We start from the raw sequence: 22,330 nt of genomic DNA on the forward strand, positions 1-22,330 counted from the left end.
AATCCTATTTGATGGCTCTGTATTCTTCCAAATGAGCTGCAAATTGTTGACAGTTATGTCATTATGTTGCTAATGATATGACATATTAGCATACCCAGATTAGCTGCATTCTTCAGACTCTGTAATGGGTGGTGGCTCATAATGGTGAAAACATCACTGAACCTCCTCGACAACCATACTATCAACACTGTAGCTGCAAAAAAAGTTTATTTTAAGAATGACATTCTCAACCATCCTCTTTCCACTAAGATTTTTATATTCTGTGAAGTTTCCAATGATGCACCAGTATTGCTCCATGGTTTACCTAGTGCAGAGTTTATTTTAAATACAATCTTTATGTAAGTGCTAAAGGAAAGGAAAGGAAAGAAAAGGGATACAGTTACATTTCCTTAGTTTGGAGCTTTTAACTGATCTCCAATCTTACTATTTAGAAGTGATTTAGAATATAAAAAAAAACATCTAGTAAAATCTCTGGCTGGGTATTGGCTCATAATAGCACTTAAATTAGGGCAGATATGTGGTTTGTAGGGATCAGAAAAGAAAACTTTATAGTTTGTTATTATAACATAAAGAAAAGGGCAAAGCCCCAAGTTACAGCATAAAAAAATCTGTTCTTATCAGATGGTGGAAAAAAAATTGTGTGGTTGATTTCCATCAATTTGTAGCCAGCGAGTAGCCTTACAGTGGCCCATATTAACACAGAAATTGGATTCACACATTATACTATCCTATGGTTTATGTAACCATGATTTATTATTCTACAAAACAATTTATATCAAATAATTTTCATCATTGGAATCCTTTCTGCAACTCCAGAAAGAAAGTTGAACTTCTCTTGTTCAACTAGCTAGATACTAGATACTCAAATTCTGTTCAACGCTGCACCCTCATATTAGATGGAAGTGGGAAACAGAAAGAAAACAACTTTTATGTAGCTTTGTTCTAAAATTATTTGACTGATATCCAATTGATTCTTACAGAACTTTCCATTGACCAGGGCGAATTCTGGGAGTTGAAGTCTACCTTTCTTAAAGTTGCCAAGGTTGAGAAATGCTGGCTTAAAGATAATGCTTATTAGGAATGGCATTCTGATTGTATGTTTGATATTTTCATGATAAATGGGACTCTGCCGTGAAAAGGTCCTCCTGACAGATGATCATTTCTATCATAGTTGTGGAATGTAACCTCATGAAAGGTAGCATGAGACAGCACCTCCCAGCTGGTGGAAAAAACAAGACAGTGAGACATTTGAGCCTGCTGTGGATAAGTGGCCTCTGACTCAGTTTGAAGTTCTTGACATGATAAAGTTGTAGTGCTCAATTACACTCCAGTTCCCATCAACCCCCACTAATATAAGCAGTGGTCAGACTTATTGGGAACTCTAGTCCAATAATATATAGAAGGCCTTGGGTTCCAAGGGTTTCCCACCCTTGGAAACTAAAGAGCTAAAAAAAACTGTTTTCTACCAGTTTTGTGGGGAGGGGATATCCATTAAGTTCACAATAATTCATCTCTAAAAACGTTTCCATCATTAGCAACCTAACCCTTTTAATTGGATATACTAGGGACTGAAAAGGATTGGTGTTGGCCTTCCTTCAAACTGAGGGTAGAGGATTCTCTGAGAATATGATTAATATTTTGAGATTTTGCTGTTTATCCCAGAAGGTGGAACATACATGGATGAAAACCCCTCATTATAAAACACGAACACACATAAATAACAAGGTAAGATGGCAGGACTCAGCATTTCTTTTCAGATACTGGACTCCACTGCATATATGAACGTATCTGGGAAGGAGGGAAGAGAACAATCAGATTGACCAGAATTTGATTTTTATAATGAGGTATTTTAATCTGCTAGTTTATTAATGACTTGACCACAGCAAATAGCCTTTCTCTTTTCTCTCCCTTTCTTTTGTAGCAGATGAAAAGTTCTCCTTTAAATATAGTCCTGGAAAACTGAGGGGAAACCAGTATAAAACAATGATGACCAAAGAAGAACTTGAAGAAGAACAAAGGTAAGTTGGATTTTCTTTAAATTCAACAGAATAACTAGAAATTCTGCCCACACTCCTTTCCTCTAAGATGCAGTGTCTCATCAGGAATAACTAGGCTTGTGTATATTTAGCTTTCCCAGTGGGGAGGTATTTGAATCAGTATATTCTTCTTAGGATCCAAGACTAATTCTTGGGCGGTGTCTCAGTCATGAAGAACCTTGCCCACTTCCTTGGAAATGGATCTGTTGATTACTTCCCATTTCACAGAGCATTTTCTCGAAGTAGCAAGACTTAACAATGGATGTTCTGGTGCCAAAACCACCAAGCAAACTCAGTTAAACCAGGTTCTCCATACGTTTTATGGTTCCATATCTTGGTCCTTATCTTAGGCAGCTGTCATTCCTTGGCTTTAGTATGACTATCAGGAACATTAAAGTGATAGCAGTATGGTTCTTCATGTCCTGCATAAAGAAGTGAGAATTTCTTCCCATTCTAACACTTTACAAAAAACCTTTTTGCTCACCATAAATGCCAAAAAGTATCTGGGTCAAATACTTCAGTCTAGCATTAAGACAACTGTAATGGCTTCCTGGCTCTCAGACATTTGGCTACTCAGAAATAAGCTCAATTAACTACTTGCTATCTCAGAATTTTTTTAGGAATAGTGCTGTAGAGGAATTGCATCACAGATGCATCTGGGAATAAGTATATTCTGATAGCGTGTGCTTAGGACATTGTCTTCCTGGTTTTAAAAAAATGGATTAATACTGTATTTCCCTTTGCTAAAGGTTTTGCAATTCTGGCTTGTCTTGTTACTTAGTGATACAGGCAACACATTTTGCTCCCTTATGTTTACAGTGAACTAAGTAAAAATGTGTTTATTAAGAGAGATCCAAGGTCTGATCCCTTAATGGTCTGACTAGAGGGTCATGTGCTTGCAAATTTAATCAACCCCATAAAGCCTGAGCCTTGCTTTAAAAATACTTTCTTCATAAAAACAATTCTGTTGTGCATTATTAGCCTTTCCTTGAGTAACAAAATTTCTAACCTGTTATGATATTCAGGTAGTCCTCAAGTTACGACCATTTGTTCAGCAACCGTTTGAAGTTACGATGGCACTGAACGAAGGGACCTATGACTGGTCCTTGAAGTTCTGGCTGTTGCAGCACCCCAATGGTCACGTGAACAAAATTCGAATGCTTGGCAACCAGCTCATGCTTACGACTGGTTGCAACATCCCATGGTCACATTGCCATTTGCAACCTTCCTTGCTGGCTTCCTACAAGCAAAGTCAATGGGAAGCCAGCAGGGAAGGTTGCAAGTCATTTGATAAGTCTCCCCAGCCTTTCTTTGCTCACACAGACCACACCCCCCTTCCACTTCGCTCGCACACACCCCATGCCCTCTTTTCTCGGCCTCCCTGTGCTTGCACAAATGCATACACCCTGCACCCTCTTTCCCTGGCCTACCTGAACTCACATGCACCCAGCGTCCTCTTTCCCCAGCCTTCCTGAGCTTGAGTTCCACCACAGCACCCCCCGTCCCCCAACTCATGTGTGGCCTGTGCTAGGCTGCACAGGGCCTCCCCCACCCCCCTGCGGCAGCCCTTCACTCTTTACCTGGGACTCTCTCCATTTCCTGCATAACAACCCATGCGTCTGGGATTACAACAACAACCAGGACTGCCTGGATTACTGTCACTAAGTGATGCAGTCATGTGATGCCGCACTTTACAACCGCATCACTTAGCGACAGCAATTCCAGTCCCAATTGCAGTTGTAACTCAAGGCCTACCTGTACAATAGCAAAAATGTTGATCTTTCATCTACTGGAGTTCAGCTGAAAATTCTACTAAATCTATAAAAATTGTATGTATTGGAACAGAATATTCTAATAAGGGAAAAAAGCTGAAATAACTAAAACAATAAAGTCATAATAATATTAGGTATCAAATCTTATGTGACTGCTGCAAACAAAATTCCCATAGAACATTTAAGGAGATAAGTTTTTTATCAGACAATTCAGTTTAGGCTTAGATAAGCCACTGAATTCAGTATCATTTGGTTGCTTTCAATATAAATAATTTGGTTGCTTTGTGGATCCTAAGCTCTTTTGTTCAGAAAGCGGCAGATACTTCGAGTAACACAGTGTGGGTGGGGTTGTGTGCTACAAAAAGGGTCATGGTAAAAAATTGGGTGAATGAAGGGAAAAACTGAATTTGGCTTAATTGAAAGTAAATACAGTTAAATAAAGCCATAATATGATTTTTCCTGTGTATTTAATTTTATACACTAAATTAAAAATTACAGTATTTTGACAAGTGGGGAGGAGAGTTTGGGGCCCTACTAGTATTTTGGGGAGGGCTACTTGTGAAGCTGGGGTATGAGTTGTGCATGCTTATAGCAAGAGGGGCCAGATGTGAGTCTTTCCTTCAGCTGAACATCTGTGCAGAGTTTCAGGCAATGCAGCTTTTGTCAGCCTCGCAGTGCTGTAGCATGAGAAGTTGCCTACACCAGTGTTCCCAATGTTTAACTAGGAATGTCAAGCCCTGAATGCCTATGTGCCTCCTGTTCCCCAGTTCTTGATCTACGATGTACATGAACAAGCAAAATTTAATTCTTAACCCCCTGAAAATATACTGGCTGGTAGTCATTTATGGTATGGATTTTTTTTTTTTGCCAAGCAATTGTGTAAATATGTGGAGAAGACACACAAGGGAATCTGTAGGTGAATTTAGCAGGTTTTAAATGTGTGTGTATTCAGTGTATCTGTGTGTCCCATTCCTCCATTATCAAGAGAATCCTTTTATCAGTCCTAATTTGGGGAGGGGGATAATCTACTAAGACAAAAAAGATGCTTACCGGATACAGTATATCTGTGGAAGAAGAAAATTTCATACACTCTTCCCTAAAGTATGGGCATATGCATTTATGTACTGAATTGTAGGTCAGGAAGCGGCTTGGAGCCACCTTGCCTGCTTCGTTGCCTGTCTTAGAAATGGTCTCTTTAGTCAAAGAGATACTCATTCCCTGTTCTGATGAAATGCCTTCAAATATGGCTAGTAAGATGGTTCTTCAGAAGAGTTTTACATTAATTTAGCGATAAAACAAAGAAACAAATACACGAGTTTTGATTATTTGCTGAGATTCATCCCTGAACAATCAAAGCTCATTTTGGTATACATTTTATACAAAGTTATTGTATATCACCATCAATACTCTGAGCCATCTCAGATGATTATTTATTTTATTTTCTTCCATTGCAATCACAGCATTCAGGACACATTGCATATTTGCATTCATGACATGTATGAATCCCGAAAGTGCAAATGAGCTGCATTCCTTCAATTATATGTTTTGTTAATACTCAGACTGTAGGCTGCACCTTCCAAAGCAGTGGAAAGCAGCCAGCATGGCTGGCTGGGGAATTCTGGGAGTTGAAGTCCACACATCTTCAAGTTGCCGAGGTTGAAAAACATTGTTCCAAAGAATCAAGGTTCCTGGAGCAGAGATTGTTTCCCATTCCTCCATTATCAAATGTTCAATATTCCTGGGAGTTTAATATGCTGGGCTCCTTCTATCATTTCCACTGTTACCAATATCAACATTTCCAAAATTATTAGCTGGTTTTTAACTGATGCATTGCTGGCAGGCAAAAGAGGTTCTAGATAACTATCCCATTGCCGTATTCATTTTTGTTTTGTGCTTGGTTTGACTCATATTTATCTCCTCAATTTTCTCTCCCTATTGATGAATCTACTTTTGCTAGTTGTGGCCACATACTGAAATTAATTACTTGCTTGATTCTATTGGCCACTTTGAGAAGAGTGACATCAATAGGCCTTTAGAGGCTATAGCTATAAACTTGGGAAATGGTGTGGCTCTGTAGCAGCCAGTCATGCATAGCATGCTGTCATGTACCAAAATTTGACATACCAGTTGTGTACAACAGGCAGCTGACCAAATGTTGCTATACCTTGAATTACATACTTCATCTCATTATACAACCAGCAGATGCACTGTGAGCCCTTTGGAACTAAATGTAAAGCTGCAAATGCTGCATCTGTTTCAGATACTATGTGCTATGCAGGCCTGCTTTGAAAATCATGTATTTCAACTGCCATTTTGGTTGGAAATGTTAAGGGTCTGCATCCAACATGTCTGAAGAACTCCACATTGGAGAAGTCAGGTGTAGATGTTAATTTATCAGGCACACACTCAGGAATCCTATGCCACTCAGAATGGGTTGTATTTGGAGCGGCCTTGTAAAATAAATAAACTGAACAAATATAGAGGAGATAAATGCAACAATAACTGGGCAGGATTCGCTGGCCTCTGTTACACAAGTGTTTAAAGATGATCAAGACCCATCTTTTACCTGACAAAGACCTGAGTAATTCCATAGGCAGCTGTTTCCTAAGGCATGAAAGGGCTTTGTAGCCACCTTTTCCATCCTTGACGCTGACTGCAGCTACACAATTGACCAGTGTTTCCTGTGCCCTGTATTCACTTTCCAAATTCATCTGCCCTACTTAATGCTTGCTGCCTTGGCTTGTGCAGGTCCGTTTGCAAACTCCTCCTCCCCCCACCTCTTGCACTAATGGGCAGCTGGCAGACTGTTGCATTTCTTCTAATGGTTTCTCTGTTTCTTGTCACTGTGACCTTGTCTGTCTGTCTGTGTTTGTTTCTCCCAGCTTTTGTTTTGTTCTTTTCCCTCCCTTGGAGAGCTGGTGGTAGCATCAGCACTTTTCCATTTCAGGCTTTTCCAAACCCTCCTCCTTTCTTGTGGTTTGTTTGGGCAGGGTTGCCCTCAGGTAAGGAGCTACACTGGCTCAGTTGAGGAAAGCCATGCCATCTGCCCTTTGAGCCTTTGGTTCTTCATCCCATGTGCCTGCGTGTGCACCCCCTCCCCTGGCTTTCTTTTTCCTGTTGGGCATTGCCTGACACTGCTGCCATTTTGATGTGACCCAGGTTTGCTGCGTTTATTATATTGCAGGATTGAGCTGACCTCTGACCTCACATCCCTGTAGCAAGTACCTTAGGGTCCTCGGCCACAAACATTCTTGCAAATCTTTTTGGTAAGGAGATGATGCTTCTTAGAAGTAGTGGTTCCACCTATAACCTCTGCTAATGTGACTGGAAACTAAAGTTGACCATGTTTCCCCCTCCGCCTGCACCCCCTCCCCTTCTCCCTATCCATAACTAATAAATTAGTCTCCTCTCTTCTGTGCCCCATTTCATTCACCGTGAGCACCACAGTTCAGCGGAACAAAGGAGGTGCACTGGCCGTTGCCTAGTGGAACATATGCTGCTGGCCTTTCTCATCCATCATCTCACCCGCAGCTTTTAGCCAAGAGTAGCAATGTGTCCCTCCCCTTTGAAAACCTGAACTTTGGGCAACTTGGCTAAATTATGGGTGGCACCTCTCTACATTTGGGGGCTGGAGGAACTGTCCATCCAAATCAGTTGTAAGCAGCAATTTCTGTGGAGGGGAATAAGGCTGACAGTGGCTTGCCTGAGAGTTAGTACATTGATACTGGCAGAGAGGTTTTATTTTTCAATGTAAAGCTCCTGTTCTTAGTTACCGTAGGATATCAGTGGCACAATCAATCAGAATAAGTACATGTTTCAATCTCTTTTGCTTAAACAAACATCGGTTGAGCATTATGGATGGTACTGCAGATCTTTAATATTTTGCATTACAAGATATAGTGTCTCCCATGTTTGCTCTGGTGTTTATGACCTAAAACTTGCACCTTGAGGGCTTTGCTGTGACCGAAGACTAATAGTCCTTAGCTTGTTGTATAGGCATCAAAATAGTTTCTCCTGCTTTCTGACATGCTGCCCCTACCCTTCTCTTGGGCCTTGGTTGCAGCGTCTTCCAGAGAAAGCAAGGATACTTCTCTTTCTCTTTACTGCTCCCTGTGCTCCTTTGGGAGTCAGGCAGCATGAAGAGGAAGAAAAACAACAGGGAAGAAGAGCAGCCAGTCAAAGAGGCTCCAAGGATTAGTCATAGCTCCCCATGGAGGCATCAGCTTCAGGCTGGTGATATTGCATCTATTCAGTCAAGTCTATAAATAATATTTAGATTGTGGGTACAAGCTCAGTTCTCAAGCCTCTTCATAGAACGGCAGACTTGCATTCCAAATAGGTTAAATTCAAGTCCATTCCAGCCCTAAATACTGTGCCTGGTATGCCCAGTTGATTTCAATAGGACTTGCATTATGCATTTATTTATAAAACATTTTTAATGCATGCTTTGAAGCCTAAACAATGGTTTCCTGCATACCTCCAGTTCTAATCTTTTAATTACTGAGATGTATTTTGCATTTTTCCTTGAAAGACAACACTGTAAAGGCCTCGTGTTGGGATGCTCTCAGTAGATCTAGGCATGTTTTCTTATTTGAAATTGCCTACGAAAGCCCTTTTGCTAGTTTGCATTATCTGGGCATATCTCCTCCAGTTTTTAGCAACTAGTCCTTTCCCAAGGAATCCTTGGACTTGTAGTTTTGGAGTGGTGTGTTGTATCTTTCAGAACATTTCTCAAACCTACATTTCCTAACATTCTTGGGGAATTCTGGAAGATTAAATTGGTATTAGTACAAGGTGTTTAGTATTGTTAAGCAAGCGGAGAGATAAATCTCCTCAACTGCTGTTCCTTACTGAAGTCCAAAATAAACCTGTACAAATCTGCTATTTTCAGAAGATAATAGCAGATTTATACAGGTTAATTTTATAGGGGTGGGGAACCTGTGGCCCTCTAAATGCTTTTTTAATTTACCACTTCCACTGGCCCCACCCAGGGTGAGCAATGGGGGAGTGGCATATTGGGAGTTGTAATTCAGCAACATCTGCAGAGCTGAAGGTTCCCTACCTTGTAAATGCTCTACCCATTGCTAAACGACTATAACACATCAGGTTTAGGAGGGGAAACCTGTTTTTATCAACTGAATATGTACTTCTTGTAGTCATTTTGCTGTAAAACTTCTCTCACCACCTTTCTTTCAATTGGATAGGTGAGCAACATTGAGAGTTTGACACTTGTTTTGAAGGTTAAGAGAAAAGACAGTAGATCTGCGCTAAGCCTAGAAAATTGCTTCTCCCATTTACAGGGTATCCGGAGCAAAAGACAATATAAAAGTATCTCCAAGTTTGGGAAGAATTAGAAATTAATGGAGGAGAAAGTGGCCAATGGCTGCTAATTTGATGTTTGCATATGACCTTCAGGATCAGAGATTTATGCCTCTTGAAGACTGGGTGCTGGGAATAACAGTGGGAGAGGCTAATGCCCTCAAATCCTGCTTGGGTGCTTCTTGGAAATATAATTGCATATGTAGGTCTCTTCCCCTTCTATAAGGCATGACGGAACTTCCCTTGTACAAGGTGTCGCCACGCTTTCCTACTCCCCTTCCACCAGAGGTGGGGAATACAGAACGAAGATGGTTCAATAGTAGTATTAACATTTTCTGTTAGCTACTTGGGGGAGAGAAGATGTACAAATACTGGCTTAGCAGTAGGCATTCACTCATCAGATGAGGAACGGAGCGAGATAGAGATGCTCCTCCGGTTGTCCTTGCCGTTCATCTAGGCTTCAGGGATGAGAAGAGCTTGCAGCAAATTGGATTCCACCCTCTGAAACTCAAATCACATAAATAAATGGAAGAAGTACATCTGATATTAAAAACTATTGGGTCACAATCCCTTGCTGAAATCCAGGGAGGTACAGCAAGAGGGGGCAGAGTTTTCCATTTGGACTCTGCTGCTGCTTTTCTTTAAAAAAAAAACAGATTTGTCTTCGTACCCACAACAAATCAGTATATAGGGTATGCTTAAATTTGGACTGGACAATTCATATGGCTCCTCTATATAGGCCAAAGGAGCAAAAGGTTAACCAAGGCATCCAAACATTTTCCCAGCTTCCCTTTTCCCAAACACCAGCCTTCAAAGGGGTGGGGATCTCTTGGAACAGTTACCCCTTGGCATCTGCCAACCCTGCTCTCCAGTGCATGCTCCCCTTCTGCTGATTTCCTCGTGATTTTTGCTTGCTGAAACCCTGTGTGTCTATGTGCTGCCTTGGGATGGTGAATACCTTCACCTCTTCTTGCCATTTGCCTCCTCTCCACTTGCTTTCTCCCCTTCCTCTCACTCCTTTACCAGCAGCTTTGCTTTCCTGTCCAGCATGGTGCTTCTTTGGGATAAGAGAGGCTGGTAAGTTTCTGCTTCTTTTTTCATTTCATCTTCTGCAGCATGATAGAGCCCCTGAGATTGGGCAAGAAGAGTCTACGGACCCTTTGGGGGAGTTAGTGCGCTCAGTAGAACTGCCAGGAGTTTCTTTACACTTGCTTTCCCCAGGCTGAGGCTTCTGGATAGCTTGGACTATAATTACTATTAATTCCCAGTCAAACCAGGTTGGGGACAACAGGCATTGTTGTCAGATTTCAGTTGTTGCCCTTGTCCCTCTACAGGGTATGAGGATAGGGAATGTTAATCTTCAACCTAGGTTTTGTTTGTTTGTTTGTTTGTTTTCAAATTTTGCCACCACCCATCTCCCCCAGAAGAGGGACTCTGGGCGGTTTAATGCTGTTCAAGTTGTTAACCTATGGAAGACTTCCAGATCAGACCACATTTCATAAATCAGCTTTCTCTTGTTGCCTTCCAGCCATAGTGAAATCCCATGCATTCCCCCAACACCTCTGGAAGGCATAGATTCATTAAGCCTTCAATAAGTTATCTCATCTGGATTGTGATTTTGTGTAACTTTAGCAATGACATCATCCAACTGGTGGAAAGAGCTGGATATTGCTGCAGATACGATTACGTGTGAAAATAACCCAATGCACATTCCTACTTCTGCTTCAGTTATCAACAACTCTTAAAATATTTTTATTTACTAAAAAAGTGCGACACAAAAAGCAGATCAATGGTAATCTCCCAAACATCAAAAAATGGCCCCACCCAATATTTTCTGGCAACAAGACATTTCTTCCAGCAGCAGTTATCTCGTTTTTAGCACCTAAACGCCCTGTGAAAAATCCAGCAGCAGTGTACAGAAAGAGAAGTGGCAAATCAAAAAGATGTTTGGGACAGCAAAGCAGCTGACTGCTCTATGCTTTTAAAATTGCTATTACTTTCAAAAGCAGTGGTTTGTTTTCTTAAAAGCCATACAATCCAATTTTGTATTTTAACATATAAAAATTTGATGGTTTGTTTATATGCCTCTACCTGGTTCTCTTTTGTCACACGTTTCCTAAATGTGTCTGGCATAGAACTGATCTTGGATTTTTTTCATGTATGTAGAACTTCATTTATATTAAGAAATCAGTAACACCAGGGAGAATTTCAGCCTTTTGGGGTTGTCTAGATCAGGAAATGACTCCAAAAGAAGACTAGAAGTCAGCTTTATTGAGATAAGCTATATTAACAGACACTTGCAAGTCTGATTTTGTTTTTCCTCCCCTGCCACTTATATCCCAGTGACTCTGAGAGGAGCCAGCCTGAATCTCTTCCAAATACTACCTGCCTTCCCACATCTTAAGGAATGCTTCTGCCCTGTTGTGTGTGTGTGGGAGATGGCTTCTGAATATTCCCCTCAAGGCCGTCTCCATGGGTCTCCACAGGAATTGTAGAGTCCTTCAACCAATGAACTGAAGTCTTTTTTTTCTTCACAACCGCAGTATGCGGCCCAAGAGAAGACAGAGGGGAAGGGAAAGCTGCTTTGAGCTTGTGATTCGTTTCCATTTCTGCTCTGCTTCTAGTTCTCCGTAGTCTTGCTATTTCTTTGTGGCCTATCTGCAGCCTTCCCAGTATATTCTTGTATACTTTGTATTTCTGATCCTGCGACAGTCAGCCATTTTCTGTCTGCAAACTTACTAGATGTTGCGGGTACAGTTCTTCTTTGTCACCAAGCAAGAAGAGGTGGGTCAAAACCAGGAAACTACCAGAACATATGAAAATTAGCACCCATCATGGGACTGTACGAATGAGAGTTTTATTATCTTGCCTCATTCATGGAATTTTGAGGGGAGTTTGGATGGATTCACTTTCCACTTATAACCCAGAAGCTCTTTGTCTGAAAGTCAGCTCTCAGCTTTGACCCGGTATTTTGCAAGTATGTCCCCACAAAAGAGATGATAAGAGTTAGATAATATTCCATCAGATTAAGCAATTCTAGAGCAAAGAATTACTCTAGGCAAGTCTTAGGTTTCTTAGGTAAATTATAAAGCCGTTGGTTTAAATGGACTGCAGTTTGAACTGTTAGTGTATTAGCAAAATTAAACATTTTGGAGTGATGGTAGATGGGGTGGGTAAACTACACGCTATGCACGATCCCCTAACCATTTTTTTCCAGCCCCTGGAGGTTTTCAGATCACACTGTTGAAATTCAGCAGCAAACTAACAGTGAACCGGGGGGGGGGGGAATTAAATCTGAAATAAGCTTAACACATCCAATAAAATCTTCCCTCTCCCAGCCCAGAATTTGCTGCTTTTGCTACTGTTGTTGCATCAAGGCTTGTAGTCTATGAAAAACATAATTTTAAAACAATATGGCCCCAAGCTTCCAAAAATTTCTGTATCATTGCCCCAAAGAATTAGGGTATCGACCTGGCATATCGATGACTTGCTGTAGTGTCATTAACACATGAAAGCAAGAGAGCTCCTTGCTGCCTGTGTTCTCAACTGATGCTGTAATCCATGCTTGGAAGAAATATTTCAGCTGTGATAGTTGGAGATAGAAAAGCTTCAACATAGCCATTATGTTGTGATGACACCCTCTGTATAATTGTGCAGCTAAAAAACAAACAGAAACCAGACAGGACTTCCAAATGTTACTCAGCCTGTTTGCCCCAAAGGAACTTTACAAAATGGACCATGAAGAATGTAACTGGAAAAAAGTGCAGTCTATCTGTCCCTTAAAAATAAACCACAAGGACAGGCATATCAATACATTAAAGAATAGCTTGTTGGCCACTTCTTTACAGAGCTAATCCCTGTTTGCTTATAGCTGGAACCCTGGGATGGGCCATCTTTTAATAGCCATTGTCTATTAAAATAAGAGTTAGTAGTTAGACCATGGCCATAGTCTCTTCAAATAGTACTTCTTGGGAAGAAAAGACCAAGGAGGTGGGGGCTGGTTTGTCATCCATGTGGACCAGTTTATACTTTCATGTCCATGTTTCCTACCTCAAAACATTAAGGAGCTACAGATTTTCAGCAACTATAACTAGAGAAAATTCCAGGGGGCAGAAGAGAGGTTTGAGGACTTCATGTGTCCTTGGAGTTTCAGAGTATCCATCTTACGTTTTAATCTTATTAACTGTAGAAGGTCTGCATGACTATAGATGGTCATTAATTCATACATATTTATGTCCTCAATTTAAAGAGAAAAACATGTTTGTGCAGCAGTAAGACTTTTTCAGCTTAAAAAGTACAACATTTACCTTTTATGCATCTGTCCTGCTGTAAAGTCTCTGCCTGATACTTAAGTGGATATTAGGACAGTCAATAGTCTTTTCAGCAGCAGTCTATGATAAATGGTTTACAAATGTCCACATCATCTCAAAAGTGGTTTCTTAGCAAGCATACCTTTTCTTAATATTTATGAACCCAGCATTTGACTTACAAAAAACACACTGTTGAAAATGAAAATAGTATTCCTAGAATGGATACATTTTTGGAACGTGTTTGCTACCAATACAGAAAGGAACTTGTTGATGGCTATGCAGTTATGACAGTCCCCTTCACTGCAAGTTCCAGTTCTGGGCTTAGAGAAACCGGCTTCTGACAAATAGAACAGTTTATATTTAACCACCACATCTGAGCCAAGCCTGCACCACATGTGAATCATGGTGATTTAGTAAGAGTGATCCTTGGGAATCATTTTATAGGGCTTGGCTCATGAGTCTGAGCAACAGATCATGGGATTGTTAAAGAAGGTGGTACTTGGCATGGGACACAATTCTGTATTTCTCCTTTCCTCAAACATCCAAGAGATCCGTGCCAGTTTTCACTTTATAGGGCTAGAGAGAAATGTGAAATGTTCCTGATGGAAAACAAGAGGTGCTGTAGATACTCATATTCTTGGGTGTAGACTATCCTGCTGCAAATGATGAAGTAACTTCTTAAAATGTGAGGCACCCTGATGTTGTTTTGTGTGTGCTCAAGAGATCTAGAAACTTTCCTTAAAACTCCTTCCCTGCACTAAGTTCTTCTCCTCTTATTAAAAAAAATTAAAGCATTAGTAATATATAACTTACCCAAGGTGACACAATTAAAATGTATTCTCTTTATTTTCTTCTTGTTTCTCTTTGCAGAACTGAAGACTATATGAAGTTATCCCTAGACTCTTCCTAAGGCTTTTCCTTTGGCATTTTTAAAGGCTTGAGAAAAAAAAAAAGGCAAAATCCCAAACACAACTGAAAAATTATCCCTCAAAATATAAGACTTTCTGTTTGACTGAAGCTGAGTTCCTCAGAATCAATCCTTGTAATATCAAGACTGGAAAGAGTTGGGGTGTCTGGTCTGGAGAATTATATGGCTAGAGAAAGTAACAGACTACACTGTGAGGGTTCTGTTCTTGGATGTAAAAGTAAGACCTTTGGGGGGGAAAAAAAACAAGCACACTTTGTTGTGTTCAGTACTCCATATCTGCAGCCTCCCCAAACATAACAAAGATTATTTAGATAACCTGGGCAAAAGTGGTCAGTTACAATGGACCTGTCTAGATAGTAGAACAAGCTAGCTAACCCCTTTTCACCACTCTGTCCTGGACCAAAAACTTTCTAGATAAATTTGAAGATGGAGCTTTAAGATATAAAACCTTTTGAAGGTTCCTTCCACCCACAGTTGGAAGGTTGGCTGTATGATACAGGCTCTGGCCTCTTGAAAAAGAAACAGTCGTTCATCTTGGATAGAAGGAAGTCCTAAGAAACAAGAAAGATTTATAGCACAATCCTGTATACATCTATTCAGAAGTTTGTCCCATTGAACTTAGTGGGGTGTACTCCAAAATATGAGTATAGGATTGCAGTCTTAGTATAACAGTTTGTGACTAACTTTAATTGCAAGGATTAAAAGAGCTTCATTATTGCTCAGTAGCTAATGCTTTTGTTTCTTAACCCTTCAAGCCTGTTCCCAAAAATGGAATCTGAAAATGTGAGCTGTAAAATGGCCCTTGGGTTACCAATTTTACATTTCCTAAATAATATTAAAGATATATCCATCTTTTATGTCATGTTACTGTTCTGTCATCGCATCAATTTTGATATTTTACTGATAATCACTTCCTGTTTGATAGATTGGATTTTTTTAAATGTTGCTCTCCTGTGTTTTGAGGGAAAGCTTCATAATCCATCCCCAGTTATTTTTTAAAACAAAATCTTAATTATTTGGAAATACTTGAAATTATTTAGTCAATCATTTTTTGGGACACAGAGGTTTAAGTAATGTTTTCCTCTAGCCTAATCCCCCCCCCAGCTTATTTAAGAAACAGCAGGAAGCTTTGACTATATTTAAATTTTAAAAGGTAAGCTTCCATTTCTATATCTATTTTCACTAATATAGTACAGTTTGCAACCAAATCCCATTCATATAAGGACACTCTGCTTTGAGATATTTGTTAGCAACCACTTTGCCTCCAATTCATATTGTTTGATGGATTCAGTGTTCCAAACACCATTAACTATGCAAAGAATGCCTTATATACAATGTAATCTTTCAGTATACAGCAATACATATATTATACAAGGAATATGACTAGTGGCAATGAGCAAAGCTATCTCCTCAATAATGATAAAAATTGCTGTCTGAGTGGTTTTTTGGTTTGTTTTCTAAATGTGAAGGTAGATCTTGTACAAAGGACTATAATTTCTAGCAGTTTCAAAATGTATATTGCCATTTTTCAGTCCAATAAACATTTAAATAGTTTATATGGCTGGTCATTGTGTTTGTAAATGCGCATGGTATACATACACCTCTTGCCTCTAATGAATTTAGATTTGAATGTAAATCTGAATTTGAACTAAAAAAGTCATGATTGATTTGCCTTAGAAAACAGTATCATAGCTTAAGTTCTTACAAGAAAGAATAATAAAGGTTTTGGAATGTCCTTCACAGTCCCCAGACTTGAATACTACTGAATTCTATAAAGAAGTCTCAATCATGCAGGGCGTGCAAGGAGACCTATGAATATTTCTGATCTAGAGTTTTCTGCAAGGAAGACTGAGAAAAAAGTTCCAAAAGCGTCTCAGTCATGCAGGGCTTGCAAGGAGACCTATGAATATTTCTGAGCTAGAAGTTTTCTGCAAGGAAGAGTGAGAAAAAGTTCCAAAAGCAAGAATAGAAAGACTCTTAGGTGGTTATGGGAAACAACTGGAAGTGGTTATTTCTTCCAAAGGAAGTGTTACAAATACTGATTGGAAGGGTGTCCAAACATTTTACCACCACATTCACCATTATTTTATTTTTAATCTTTTAACAGCTGCACATAAATAGTAAGTATGCATTCAAATTTGCAGAGAAAATGTGTTTAATTTTGTACTATGTAAAGGTTCTGTTAGCTTCTGTCACTTAGAGATTCATTGAAACATACAGTTTGATCAAGGGTGCTAAACAACTGTATAGATGTAATTCTGAAAGGGTATTACTAGTTAACTAAGGGCATCTACTGTACAGGTAAACTTTGCTAACCATTTTTCACATAACTGGGCAACTGGACTGACACTGTACACTGTGCTAAAAACAAACATGCCACAATATGGCTAAGCATGATGTTGTTGAATTAATAGTTTTTTCCCCTTGGTGGACTGACAGGTGTGGTGCTAAAGGCATGTAGGCATTTAGAAAAAATCCTAGGAGCAAGTGCAGTTTGACACCTATGCTTTTTGAGGCGAGGTATATAAGAACCAGCATTGGTCAGCATGGAAGTAGGAACGGGAGCTTGGAAGGGAGCAATGGCCCCTAAACGAAAGCCCGAAGAGCAGAGGGGGACTTTAAAAACTGTAAAAATGCCCTCTCAGTTACATGGAGTTCTGGCAGATGATGGCAGAGGTGAGATAAGAAACAGATCTAGGCATACAGTACTGCAAGTTTTAGTGGATGTGAAAAAAGGGCCCAGGATGCCATAGTCTATTCAGGAAATTACAGCAGCATTAGCAGCAGACCTGACTACTATACCACACTAATACTCAGCAGGTAGTTCAGAAGCAAGCAACCTTTGGAAGAATGGAGGGAGCTGAGAATACTCCTGTTAAACCTAAGATAAGGGAAGCGGAATTAAAGGAGATACCTTCTAAGCTCCAGGTAAAAACATTTAATTTTAAAACAGTGAGAAGTAGATGGATTGAGGGCTCCAGTCTCTTAAGAGGGTGGGTAAGGTAACCAATCCAGACATACACAGAGCTGAGACCCATCTAATGTCATATTCCAGCCCACAGACACATGTGCAGACAGATTCTGAGTAACGCATTTTCTGTGTGGATCCCATTCACTGAATGACAGTACACACATCTTTATTTGCCTCTAATTGTGTCCTCATTGCAACTGATTAATTGGTAGACCTCCTTATCAATGATATCAGAAAAGTGGAGATCTAATAGAAGTACATTTGGGAACTAGACCTATTGTAAAGCGTGCTGGATTCCTTAGATGTTGCTTGTTCTTGAAAATGGTCCTGCTCACAATGTGTGCTATGTTGAGCCTCTTTTCTCCACTTGTAGAGATTTTTCACCCATTTCAATTATTTAATCTGTAGGTGAATAGTCTTAGAGCCTTCCATGACTTCTCACAATCCAAAATATACATTGGAATTCATGATATCAGGGAATCCATCCAAGGGGTAGCTTGCCATGAGTGAAAATACGTCTGAAAAGAATGTGGGACCATCAATAAGCACCCTGACGGGAGATTAAAAACCAAGATTCCCAGCATTTCAGACCAAATGTGTGCAGTCTTTCATTATCTGTGTAAAAAAAGAGTTTCACTCACACATCTCACCATCATGCATTTTTAACATTTCAGACACGAAATATCCCATATTACAAGCTATCTTGTCAAACTCCACTAATCTTTCTCAGACAAAGGTATCTCCATTTTTTCTTTTTTGTTGTTCTCTTCTTGGCAGGGTTCAGAGAGAGCAGCTGGCTGCCATCTTCACCCTTCTAAAGGAAAAATCAGACACATTTGGAGAGATGTCTGAAACTGATATCAAAGAACAACTTAAGCTTTATGACATGTAGACTGTAAGTTCTTCTTTCAGTATACTAAAGGCATAGGAGCTGTAATTTTCAACATAATTAGAATATTATATCATTTTAAGTTTGGGCTTAAGAAAATATATTAGTTTTTTTACTGTATTTTTTAAAAATGATTTTTTGAGAAAGAATGAAAGTCATTTGGTTGTGTCAAATCAATATTTAAGCAGGTCTGTAGCACAAATAGCTAAGATATACCAAATGCTGTTGTCATTCCTTACAGTGAGGTTACACTGTTACTGATAATAACTCACTGCTACAGGAAGGTAGTATGTTATAGGCAGTGGGTAATATTTAACAAGCTGTCTTTGAACTTATGTCTATCATGATGGAAACATACTTTTTCAAAATGCATTTTGTTGAGAAAGTGTAACTAACCAATCGGTCTGATAAATGGAGCTAATATATCAGAAATACCACTGTTGAGAGCAGGTAAATAGTGTATGCCATTTTGCTCAGCTTTGTTTCCAAAGAAATTGGTTTTCTAGATTAACTTTGTAAATACTTAAGATAAAAAAGTGTCAAACTCTAGAAGTTACATAGTTTTATATACATTTTTGATGGAATATTTTGATAAGGCCTGTGAATGGCAACTACGTGGATAGTTTGATTTCTGATTACTGCATACATGCAGTGTTCTTAGCAACATTACAGAAGTGGCATTGCCTTAGTCTGGGATGTTTTTTTCAACCTTGCAGCCTAGCCAAAGACCCTCTACTGATTCCGACTTCTGTTAAAGTGGGCTGTAGCTCACAAAAGCTTAGGTCCTTTAATAAAATCTGTTATTCTGAAAAGGTTTCACCAGGCTCTTTCTCGTTTTTGGCAAGCCATCACCAATTAAAGTAAAATCCAGGGCCAATCCTACTTGAGAGCCAGTTTGATGTAGTGGTTAAGGCACCGTGAGTTCTAGTCCTGCCTTAGGCACAAGCCAGCTGGGTGATCTTGGGTCAGTCACGCTCTCTCAGCCCTAGGAAGCAGGCCAGGGCAAACCACTTCCAAAAAAATTGCCAGGAAAACTGCAGGGAGTAGTCCAGGCAGTCGCCAGGAGTCAAGACTGACTGAGGGCACCACCAAAAAAAAAAAAAATGCTACTTAACTTCCAAGGTCAGCAAAGTTGACTTGGTGCTGCCATCTGCTGAGGTAGAAGAGCAAATACCTATATTTTAACAAGCCTAGAGCAAATTCATTTTTATTTTATTTTCAAAAAGATATTTAAACACTGCCTTTTGTAAGAGATGGATGAACCCAGAGGAATTTGGGGGATTTGTGAGGAATTTAGTCCTAATAAAGAGGTGGAGCCCTGGCCAAAACGACTTCATTATTGGGATGCAAAGTTAGCTGAAACAGCCCAGAATAGAAAAGCAAACAGTTGCTATGGTCATGCAGGTGCAAGGGTGCCTTTTGGGTGCAGTGGAACTGCAGGCTGCACCACAAAACAGCTGCTGTAGATAACGGGACAAACCCTCTGGAAGATTGCTCTGGAAATGGCACTGTTATGACAGGCGTGTGCAAAGGTAATTTTGGGGGGGGGGATTTTCTATTGGCTTAGAAATGTGTAAATGATCAGATGTAGATTAGCCAGTGGGTTGGCACCATTTGAAATGCCTTGCATGAAATTGACTATATAAGCTTGCTTGTATGTGTATTTAGGGACTTTCATCTGGGAACCTTACTTAACAAGTTCTTGCGTGTCTGGCCAAGACTGTACAGACAGTTAATAAAGTTTGGGAGACTTTGATCTGTATCTTGACACAAGAGAAGAACAGACCTGAACCTCACCACCCAGGTGGCAGAGAAGAAAGAGGGTGCTGGGTTTTTTCCTCAGGGTATTTCTCCAACTGTTTATAGTATGATGGTGAATAGGTATATTGCTGAAAGAATGTTGGGTTATTTTAATGATTTCTGAAAACTTTTCTCTTGTTTTCTTAAATAAAAGTATTCTTGTTCCACATATTTCAGGACTGGTGGCAAAATTAAATGTGTATGTCCAACCTGAAAGCTTGGTATTTGTGCTTATGCTATTTGAGGTAAGAAAAGTGAAACTGAAAATTGCACAGAAACAGAGATTGCTCTAAATCCACCTCTCTGGAGTGAATCAGCATTTTGGGCCTTTTTTTTTTTTTTCTGTTTACAACATTTGGCTTACTTTCCTGATAGCACCAAGGATGCACCATATGAGCACAATATCTCATGACGTATTTAAGGACACGTCTCTGTAGTTACTAAGTGTGAGGTGAAAGGTCCCCTGTGCAAGCACCAAGTCATGTCTGACCTTTTGGGGGGACACCGCTTTCACAACGTTTTCTTGGCAGACTGTAGCGGGGTGGTTTGCCATTGCCTTCCCCTGTCGTCACCTTCCCCAGCAAGCTGGGTGCTTGCTGGGATCGAACTCAGGTCATGGGGAGAGTTTCAGTTGCAATACTGCCGCCTGCCACTCTGAGCCACACGAGGCTCTAGTTACTAAGTACTAGTACTATATACGCCAGGCAGCTAGAAAAATTATTTTAAAGGAGGTTCCTCAACTCTCAAAGACGATAACTGAAGACCATTGGGGATAGTAGCCTTGCAAATGGATCTTGCCAGAAAAGGGCATTTATCCACAGGATTGTGAATTGTTTTGTTCCACATACAAACCCCATAGGCTCTAAACTACACCAGCCCTAAAGTTGCATTGTAACTGCCATCTAAATTGACAGGGTTTATACATCACATGAAGCCAGAACCAACTGGATTCACAGACCAGACTAAGACATAAACCATGGCTTATAAAATCACAATGGTTGGACTCACATAATGCAAACCATATTATGAAATCGAAGAACTACAGAGTTAGAAGAAGTCATTTTGGCCGTCAAATCCAACTGTCTGCTCTGTTCAAGAATCTAAATTAAAATACAGCAGATGGCTACCTGGCCTCTACTTGGACACATTCAGTGGAATACTCCATCTCCTGTTAAACTCTTCAAATTTCCCTAACATTTTTCTATTTCCTAATCATGCACATTACCCTTTTATGGGCAATATTTGTAGTTTGTCTGAATTTTTCTTAAAATGTGATGCTCAGAACTGGCATTATATTGAGGTGGGTACCAACAAATACAGAATAAAGTGAACCTATGATTCTGCTGATGTCTAAAATTGCATTTTCCATTTTTGCAGCCCTTTCTCAGTATTGATTCCTATTTTATTTGCAATCAAATACTAGTTCAGGATCTTTTTCACAAGTAGTATTGCCAAGCCATATATTTCCCATTCTGACCCTGTGCATTTGCTTCCTGTGTGTGAAGTACATAATTCTGTATTTGCTAAATTTCATGATGTTATTTTTAGCCCATTTCTCAACTATATCAATATAGTTTTGAATTTTATTTTCATCTTCTAGGGTATAAGCTACCCCACTTAATTCTCTATCATCCACAAGGCATTCGCTCCACTTGTCAATAATAGCCACATTCAAGAATAAATGGCTCATGAGTACACCTTATCAGTACAGCACACAAACCGAGCCACTGACTACACAAGGAAAGAAAGAAGGGGAAACACTGTAGGAGAAAAGATGAGAAAGAAAAAGCCACTACCACCATTGCTCTGCCCAATCATTTTATCTGTGATAGTTATTTTCAAAGTGGCTAATTTTTTTTAATGGCCTTGAATTAATTATATATTTTAATGCCTTTTTTAGTATATTCTAAATATTAGCCCCTTAAGTTGGTAGTGAACAAAGACAAAATGATGACTTATCCGCAAGTGAGTTTATACATTATGGTAAAAAATGGTGTCCATTGGGGGCGAGGGGGAGGATCAAAAAGGGCAAGATTTACAATGTTGTGATACAAGCTCCACGCCTTTTTTACATGCGTCAACTTCAGTGGGGCTTCCATCACAAGACCACACCTTCTACTTTGCTTTTTTTTTCCCCCCACATAGATACACCCCTGGGACACTACTGTGCTAACACATTTGTTTAACCATGGTTTATTGATTATACCTCTGTTCACTGAATTTGCATTATTTACAAGTTGCAGTGCTAGGTTCACATGCCATAGTACACCCAAACAGATCGCATTTTGGCTAAGCGTGTTATATG

General features: G+C 39.7%; 1 protein-coding gene across 2 annotated transcripts in view; it reads left to right on the top strand.

The window, feature by feature from the left end:
* Positions 1-22,330, top strand: part of MXRA7 (matrix remodeling associated 7) — a 73,706-nt gene that overhangs the window by 41,430 nt on the left and 9,946 nt on the right. The window contains exons 3-4 of one of the 2 annotated variants that reach the window (XM_063292917.1): positions 1,922-2,018; positions 18,114-18,231. In XM_063292917.1, coding sequence (XP_063148987.1) covers positions 1,922-2,018; positions 18,114-18,228 — 212 coding nt within the window. In that variant the 3' untranslated portion in view covers positions 18,229-18,231. Of the gene's footprint in view, positions 1-1,921; positions 2,019-14,307; positions 15,903-18,113; positions 18,232-22,330 lie in introns of those variants that run through there. The other variant, XM_063292918.1, reaches the window with a different exon arrangement.

This window comes from Candoia aspera, chromosome 2 (assembly GCF_035149785.1).
Source record: "Candoia aspera isolate rCanAsp1 chromosome 2, rCanAsp1.hap2, whole genome shotgun sequence".
Lineage (NCBI taxonomy): Eukaryota > Metazoa > Chordata > Lepidosauria > Squamata > Boidae > Candoia > Candoia aspera.